The sequence below is a fragment of the Pseudorasbora parva genome, chromosome 16 (genome assembly GCF_024679245.1).
Source record: "Pseudorasbora parva isolate DD20220531a chromosome 16, ASM2467924v1, whole genome shotgun sequence".
Taxonomy (NCBI): domain Eukaryota; kingdom Metazoa; phylum Chordata; class Actinopteri; order Cypriniformes; family Gobionidae; genus Pseudorasbora; species Pseudorasbora parva.
The window spans coordinates 16,929,629-16,939,035 of NC_090187.1; the positions used below are offsets into that span (position 1 = coordinate 16,929,629).

At 35.2% G+C, this 9,407-nt stretch overlaps 1 protein-coding gene across 1 annotated transcript; it reads right to left on the reverse strand.

Moving 5' to 3' along the window:
* Positions 1-3,397: 3,397 nt before the first annotated feature.
* Positions 3,398-8,789, reverse strand: LOC137043225 (extracellular calcium-sensing receptor-like). Its single transcript, XM_067419412.1, has 8 exons — positions 8,590-8,789; positions 8,146-8,434; positions 7,178-7,984; positions 6,864-7,091; positions 6,650-6,773; positions 5,379-6,264; positions 4,658-4,694; positions 3,398-3,484 (listed from the first exon to the last, which is right to left on the reverse strand). Exons 1-8 carry the CDS (start codon positions 8,787-8,789, stop codon positions 3,398-3,400), a joined length of 2,658 nt encoding a protein of 885 aa, XP_067275513.1.
* Between the last annotated feature and the right edge of the window lie 618 nt (positions 8,790-9,407).

Genomic DNA, 9,407 nt, shown 5'->3' on the forward strand with positions numbered 1-9,407 from the left:
TATTTTAATGTTATTAAAAAGTAACTAAGAAATTAACATAGAATGATTAATTCTTTATAAGTATTTTTCATTGTCAGTTTGGTAATAATGAATTAACATGTTAACCAATGATTCGTATGTCTCAAAGTTTTACTGAACAATAACAAATAATCAGAACAGTTCTAATTATTGGGGCATGTTGTAGGCCTAGTCCAGATTAAAACATGAAAATGTTTAAGTTTGAAAATAAATAGCCTATTAAGTCTTTAAGTATTAAGTATTTGGTGCTGTGATGAACAACATTGAGATTACAAAAACGAATGGCTGTTTTAAAAACTACAGGCAGTTTTTGTTTGTTTGCGGGGTTTCCGGGGTAACCGATGCATTCTGCAGTTTATCAGCGCCCTCTGCTGTCACTGAGCGGCACTTTAGCAGCGCGTCTCCTTCACCGGTTCAGTCATGTGCAAATGCACGTTGGGCTTGTTTATATCTGAGCACGTGTCCCTTTGATGCAGAATACAGCAGTGTTGAGCATTTATACGGTTGATGGGCAAAGTATTCTTGAGTGCATTATAAAAAAATTATAAATTGTTAATAAATTATTATTTACGATATTTTAAAGTGCCCACGATAACAATATCGTGCATATTCATTATCGTGATAAATCGCATAATCGAAAATCGGCACATGTCTACGTGTAATAAGCGGGATAATGTACACCCAGCCGGTTGTTGTCGCAGAATAAACCCCTTCAGAGTGATGCAAGACTTATGTCTGGGTTTATTCTGCGATAATAACTGGCTGGGTCTACATTATCCCTTACTTATTTGCCGTGTGTTTCATTGCGTTGATTCAGGAAGAGCGCATGCACAACATGAGTCACGCATTCTGACTTGCGCATGTTACTTAGTTCAAGTTCACTTGTGCATTCGCATCAGATTGTACAGATGTAATTTACTCATGCTGTCAGCTATAAGCCACTGCTGTAGATGCATATTGCAGTATTAAGGTTAACGATTAATTGATTAATTGATCGTTAATTTAAACAAGGATCGATCATGGGATTTGTGTAAATTGACATTCCTAGTTACAAGCCTAAACACCAAGTCTAAGCAACTGTTATTTTTCTTCTCTGCTCGTATGCGTCTGGGATGTTTTTTTTTCTGTGTTACACTTTAACAAGGAATATCATTAGATCTAAAAGACAGATTATGGTGACTCTTAGTAATTGTGAGAATCTGCTGTGAATAATGATGTGCCATTTTCCACGTTTCATGAAGTTATGATTGAAAAATGCCACATGAATGCCACATCAGTATATTATTTACATATGGGTCTTGCTGGACTAAACTAACAAAAAACTTGCTCAAGTTTACTGCCCTACAAAACAAAAAGGCAGTAACTGCATTTTTGGTCAAAAATGAGTTATTATCATTTTCATGACATTCAAGGCATCCTTTGTTATGTGACAAAACATCTGATCTCAAATGTGGGTCGTTTTGGAGAAAAATGGTAGTCGTTTGTACAGTAACTGCAAAAAGCCCAAGTAAAACAAAGCATGAGTACAGTAACATCCAATACTGTATTCTTGTTATGTTTTACCTAACAAAATATAACTGTGTTGCTGCGCAGTGAAGTTACTGTTTCCATGGTGAACACACATAACATAGAATAGAATAGAATATAACTGTCCATAAACACAGCTATAAGTGCAAAAGTTTTTCTTTATCTTGACAGTTGTCTGTTCAACTTAAAACATTCTCTTCGCGGCCGCTGTTTAAAGACTATGTCCGCTGTTTAGAGAAGTTAGCGAGTTGTGAGCAAAACTGACATCTTTCTCTTTACTGTAAGCATCCATTCTTTCAACAAAAACAAACTTCTGCAGAGCACTTATATTTGGATTCCCCTTAATTATATTAACCTATGAAAATGTTGTCCCTCTGCATGACTGCAAGCTTCTATGTTTAATCCTATTATTGTAGGCCTAATGTAACTTATGAAGCGGGTGTGTTGGCTTTTCCTTCTTCGTTTTCATTAACGGTGCAAAATTATTCATTTATTATTGTGTTAGTCATTATTTAGGCATTTATTAGTGCCTAATTCATGCATTATTATGTCATGGACCGAATTGAAGTTATTCCCTATACAATGAAATATAATGATATACAGACATCGATATACATATATTGATTAGGGTGAAAAATATTGACCTAAAATGGTCAAATTAGTTTGGGTTTGGTATATCCATGTTAAGGAAAACAAATGGTTCCAATTATTTCAAATACAGTGTATCTAACACTCCCAGAGCCCAAGTTGTGGCAAAATAGTTTTTGGAGAATGTGTAGTTACTGCCTTTTTCCTTGGTATGGTGCCACGTTTTGGGTAAGTAATACAAAGCAAGAATACAGTAACTGCAAAATAGGGGTAAAATATCAAATAAAAAATGAGGATTGATATGTACAAAGAATAAGCTAATAATAAGGAAACAAAACAGCCACATGTCCAGTTATCTACCTACAACTACTTGGGCTGGATGACAGGATAACTTTAAAGTCATTTTTCTCAGTTTTGCACTCTGCGTAGTTACTGCCTTTTTGCTTTGTAGGGCAGTTTAGTCAAAGGCCAAAACAATTATGCTTGATGTGTTCTACCCTGTGAGACCTTTCAAATGATATATGACACATGACAATCTGAGTTGTGTGATGTGATTGACACATTGCAGTAGATAATTACCCCCCCCCCCAATTTATTAGCAAATAACTCATCAATACTTTGGAGATACTCATAATGGATACATTCATTGTAAAGTTTAGACTCTAAGCTTTCAAATGATACCTATTTTATGTTGATCCATGCACGATTTTTAAAAAAAATATGAAAATATTATTTTCCGCGGCGTCCGCGAGCGGTACACTCCGTTTTAGAGGAATAACTCAGCGCTCGTTAAGAGATAGATAGATACATTGGAAAGCTGAGATTATAAGCTTTAAAATGATATCTATTTTGTGTTATTACATTCACAGGTTGCTTAGTAACTTGATTATGATTTGTTTTCACAGGGGGGCTGTACACTTCGGGCTTAAGGGGTTAATGATTACTGTATCATCAACTAATGAACATTGAACATGATTAATCATTAAATAGTTATAAGTTAAACATGTCATAATATATTAAATCCTCGATTTATTATTATATTATATTAACTAATAATGTAAATTAACATGTTTATTACCACAACAGGTCAAAGCCATGCATTTCAACTTACAGTTGTCTGCTTTAATTAATCATTAGCTAATGATTTATAAAGGTATCATTATGTTATGACTTTACTTTTTGGGGCACATGACTATTAACTAATTCAGAATTAATTCAAAACTCATAACCACAATTACATATTACTTAATAAGTTAGTTAATAGTCATTTGCCCCAACAAGTAAAGTATGCGTTGGTAATATCTGGGTGCAGGTCCACCATCTGATCCGGACATGGCCTGGATCCGGCTGACTGCAGTAAACCTCAGGATAAACAGAGACTAATAGTGTAGATGCCACTCTTTTTATGAGTTTTAACGAGTACATCAGGTGTTATGGGAAGGTTTTCCCGGATCTGGCTGACCTAGTTAATTCAGCCTAACTATCAGTCAATTGATTTGAATAATGAAAGTTAAAAATGTTCTATTTGTATTGCATAGTAAAGAGATACGTTTTTAGTCTAGATTTAAACTGACAGTGTGTCTGCTTCCCGAACAATGCTAGGAAGACTGTTCCAGAGTTTAGGTGCTAAATAGGAAAAGGATCGACAGCCTGCAGTTGATTTAGATATTTTAGGTATTATCAACTGCCCAGAGTTTTTAAACCGCTATAAACATGATGGAGTATAATGTGTTAAGAGCTCGCTTAAGTACTGGGGAGCTAAACCATTTAGTGCTTTGTAAGTAATAATCAAGATTTTGAAATTTATGCAATGTTTAATAGGGAGCCAGAGTGCAGTGTTGACAGAACTGGACTAATATGATCGTACGTCCTGGTTCTAGTAAGAACTCACATTATACACTACACATGGGAACAGTAGTGCCCATTGTAGAGGATACACCAATCTGTATTCATTGTGACACTTTAAGTGAGGATTTGGTGTATGAAGAAGTAATCATCACATCCCAGAAGGATATAGAGAGGTCCTTATTCCATGTTTTACTCCTGAGCAAGGCACCTCAAACAATAAGGTCAGCACAAGACCAGTAACCTTCAATGACCTAATATCCATTCCAAAATGGGAAAGGAGCATTAAAACAAAGGCCCAGGCCCCCCACCTACTATTTAACAAGCACAGGTCGCATCAACAAAAAACAACCAAAGCGAAAAATTATAAAAGGGAATAGAGCACAAAGCAAGAGTAGCAAATACCCCTGCACAACCTTCCAGAGAATATGGTGACCCTGACCCAAAGGACACAGAGGACTGGGTGTGCTGTTGTCAGTGCAGGTCATGGTATCACACAAGCTGTGGAAAGGATAATTTTGTGGAATATTATATTGCTAATTGCACTTATTCAGTCATCAAACATTCAATTGGTGTTGTGCAGAAAACAATATGCTTACACTGTTACACACTATTAATACCATACAGTTTATATATGATCTCATGCATAGCTTATTTGATGGTATTATAAGTAATTTACCAAAACATGTCCCATTTTAGCTGACTTCACTCTACCGCTATCTGTCGTTAAAATATAAAACTCACCTGATATTAGAGAAACAATTACTGAAGAATAACATATAAATAATTTTGGAGCTTGAAAGTGTTCAGAATGAGTAGATGTTTTACACCATCTCTGTCCTCATTAGAGCTAATTTCACAGTACATTCAGCATCGGACTCATATTCACCATCTCAAATATATTCTTTAAATTCTAATTTGTAACATCTCAGAATCAATATTTTGATTGCAGACAAGCTTTTTGTCCTGCTCAACCGTCAACTGACTGTAGCACTAATATTTTATTGTGTTCAGTACTCTGCAGTATATCACTGAGCCATACAAGGTTTGCTGATGATACTATAAGTGAAACATCACTTCATTATTGTGTATCAAACATGTATCAGACACTTTGTGGAATATTATAGGCTAATTGCACGCATTCAGTCATCAAACTTTTAATTACTGTTGTGCAGAAAACAATATGCTTACACTGTTACACACTAGTAATACTATAAAACGTGTATAAACATATATATATATATATATATATATATATATATATATATATATATATATATATATATATATATATATAATATTAATTGGGAAACCAAGCATTCTTTTATCATTTTATTATTTTTTTCTGTCCTGGTCTATAAAGACCCAGAGTTGTGTGGGGTTACGGGACACCATTGGACATTATATGCTTTTTAGTGTTAATTTCAGGTTTCAGTAAAATTACATAGCACTTTGGCAAGAAAATACAGAACAGCAAACCAAAGCTAGAGACCAAAATGGCAAATATTTCTACAGCTACAATGAATTTTCCAGGAGAACTTACATAAGCTGGTATAAATGTGATCCACACAGCACAGAATATGAGCATACTGAATGTGATGAATTTAGCTTCATTGAAGTTATCAGGCAGTTTTCGTGCAAGAAATGCCAAAATGAAGCAAAGGACAGCCAGTAGACCAATATAACCCAACACAGTCCAGAAACCAATAGCTGAACCTAAATGACATTCTAAAATGATCTTTTCTTGGTAATGATTCATGTTCATATATGGAAATGGTGGAGCTAATATTAACCAAAATGCACAAATAAGGATCTGTATAAGTGCAAAGAAAACAACACATAGTTTTTGTTGCAAGGGCCCAAACCATTTCATGACATTACTTCCTGGAAGTGTAGCCCTGAAGGCCATTAACACCACTATTGTTTTCCCCAGAACACAGGAGATACAGAGGACAAAAGTGATCCCAAACGCTGTGTGACGCAACATACAGGACCACTCAGTGGGCCGACCAATGAAAGTAAGTGAACAGAGGAAACACAGAGACAATGAGAAGAGCAGCAGGAAGCTCAGCTCTGAGTTGTTGGCTCTTACTATAGGTGTGCTTCTATAAATATAGAAAATAACCATGATTACTATTGTGAAAAAGACACCAAGTAAAGAAAATAATGCCAAAAATATCCCCATTATTTCCACATATGACAAGAATTCAATTTCTTTTGGGATGCAGGAATCTCCTCTTGTATTTGACCACTGTGCAATAGGGCATTTGAGGCAGTCAACTGAATCTAGAAAAAAGAAAATTACTTTAATTACTTTAATTATATTAATTCTAAGTAAAACATTAAACAAGAATTTTACAGTTTGCTTGGTAGGCTACATATTATGTAAGTTACTATAGTAATATACCTATATATAAATATTATAATGTATAGAATGTACTAGAATGTATAATTTGTTTATTTGTAATGAGCATGCTGGCTGTTATTTCTTTTGTCAATAGATTGTACTCGTTAAGCGACCTTGGGTTCTTGAAAGGCCCTATGAAAAATAAACATTATTATTATTTTTTATTATTACACTGTATTACATTACACTTAAAATAAAGTGTAACCGATTTTTATCTTAAAATTGAACATTTTTCATAAAAAAATTCATTCAATTCTTACATACCTGTTTTGTTGCTAATCTCTCCTGGTGGGCATAGTATACAGTCAAAACAGCAGATGGGTCTTCCTTTCTGAACCGCTTTCCTGGTGCCCGGGGGACAGCTCTCACTACACACAGACATGGGCACCTGCAAAATAACAATACAAGTTCAAATATTAAAACACAAATATTAATAATAAAAACAAATATGTGTTTAGAAATATATGCAGACCGCTACCTGATTTTTTCCTTCACTCCAAACTACCTGAATATTATTCATTGAGAACCGTTGACCTGTAGGCAAAGAGGCATCATAGTAGCCAATAGTCTCCACCTCTATTTTGCCTTTCTTAACTCTTTGTAGATTGATCAGCTCATATCTTGCTGGTGAATCTCCGTTGTTATCAAAAAAGACATTTTCACCCCCAGTTGTGGTGAAATTTATGGTTTGCAAAGAGTTAAGAACCTTCAGAACGTAAATTAAATAAAAAAGTTACTATATGCAGGCCATTTGATTGTATGCATGAGCAATCAAGAATTATATGGTCTTACCTGCCAAGGTTTTATTTCCATAAGTTTTAGACAAGTGGCATTAAGAATGGAGTTTTTGTTTTGCTCACATGAGAGAAGACTATTAACTGCATGAGCTACTGCATACACCGCTTTATATACATTATTTGAGAACCTTAAATCAGTTAAGTCAGTGAAAGAGTTTTGCACATCTCTCAGGTTCTCAGAGCCATTACATCTCTTCCTTATTTTACTTGAAGACAAAGTACAGTCAAAAACATATTCCCAAAAGTCTTTAAGAAATATGCTGTTAGGAAATTGAGAGGGGTTGACGTCCTGTAGAAAAGGGCCTAGTCCAGGTATTTGAGCATTACGGACAGCAAATCCTATAGATCCAATCAGCAAAGTATGACCATGGATACCTGCTAGAGAGTCATCTGTGATCCAGGCATCACTTCCAATCCACTGCAGTCCTGTAATGTTCTGTCTGTATAGCTCATCCACCAATATCTTTATCTCTCGGTGTGACATGAAGGCTACAATCACCTTAGCTGTGGAAATTCTTATAATATTAACGATTCTCAAAATTTCCTGGTATGGACTAGTACTTTCAAAGGCTTCTGAGTATTCTATGCACACTCCTTCCTCATTAGCAGCCGTAATAAAAGTGGCTATCCCGTTTATTCCATAATCATTTTTATTGCTTAAAGCCCCCACCCACATCCAGCCAAAATGTCTGACCAGCTGGGCCAGTGCTCTACTTTGATAGTAATCGCTGGGAATAGTTCTGAAAAAGGAGGGATACTCCATTCTGTTGCTCAAACAAGCACATGTAGCAAAATGACTGATCTGTAAAGATAGTGAAAGTGAGTGAAAAAAGCTGTTTATTTATAACTTTTGATGTACATCTGCTCAAATATTTGTGTTAAAATAATGCTTGTATTTGAAATTGTAACATGGGAATTAAAAACATTAAACATTAAAATGAATGAAGAGAAAATACAGCTTACCACTGGTATATGGAATCTTCCTACGATCTTCGCAAAGCTCATAGTTGGTGTTGATCCAGAATGTCCAATAATTGCCTGGACTGTTTGGGTTTTAGTGCAGTTTGCTGCTGTTTTTGACGGCTCTAGACCATTCACTAATGCCATTGCAGCTCTTAGTATGTCTGTGGATCCACAGTCATTGAAAATTTTGTATCCCAGTTTAATTCCAGGGAGAATATCTGTGCCTCTGTTTATCTCATCTATTGCAAACATCATCGTGTAAGCAAACTTGAATTCCCTGAAGCTGAAACTTAAGGGAATTTTCAGTTAGTCATGCTTTAATTTTAATGAAGATCATTTTTCCATAATAACAAATAAAATATCTTCTTTAGAAAGTTAAGGTATACACAAATTGATCCAAATAAATCGGAGAAAAAATAAACCACGGTATTAACACATACATACTCTTTGCATGGACGTATGTCTGGGATTTTTGTAAAGTAATCTATGTAGCCATCTTGTCCAGTGCGGAAGGAGAATATACCCCCAATTATAAGGTCTCCATCTTTCTCCAGTTCAGGCAGAACCCTTTGCCCCTGTGGTGTGCAGTCAGGCTTTTCTGCCTGGGTAAACAGGACCATAAAAAGCAGTTTAAGTATTAGCATGGCAGTTCTGATTTCTGCCTGTTGAATACCACCACATTTATACAGTGTGAGAAGGCCACTCCATCATGGCATCGTTTCTCTCAGAGGACCGAGAGTACCAATCATAGCTTATCATTCTGTAAGAAAAAAAAAAACATTGTTTTTGCAGACACTTGTATTTCCTGCCATGTGTCCTTGTCAAGTCAGAGAGGGCTCCAGCCCCAGGCCAGATAAGATAAGTTTTGTTATTATCTTATTATTTGCTATTGCTCACTTTATGAGGGCCAAATTCACAACCCAGTGATATGCATATGGTATAATGCATATAAAACAGTGGGAAGTTGGTGATTAAATAAGTAAATTAATTTAATAGTAGGTATTACAATCTAATCAAATATCAGAATGAATACCACAATGCAATAGGTTGTTGATGTCACATTTGATTTATTTGAGGTATTATTTATGTAGTTCTGTTTCCTTTGTTCGCTTTTTTTCCATTTATGACCTGCCTTAAACCATTGATAAACTACCTTTTTTCAGGATAGTGTTTTAAAAATATAATTTTGTAAAATCCAAATAAAATCCTTTGTAGATCTTTATTGGAAAGGGTTTTAACTTAGTGCTGCACCTGTGGAACCG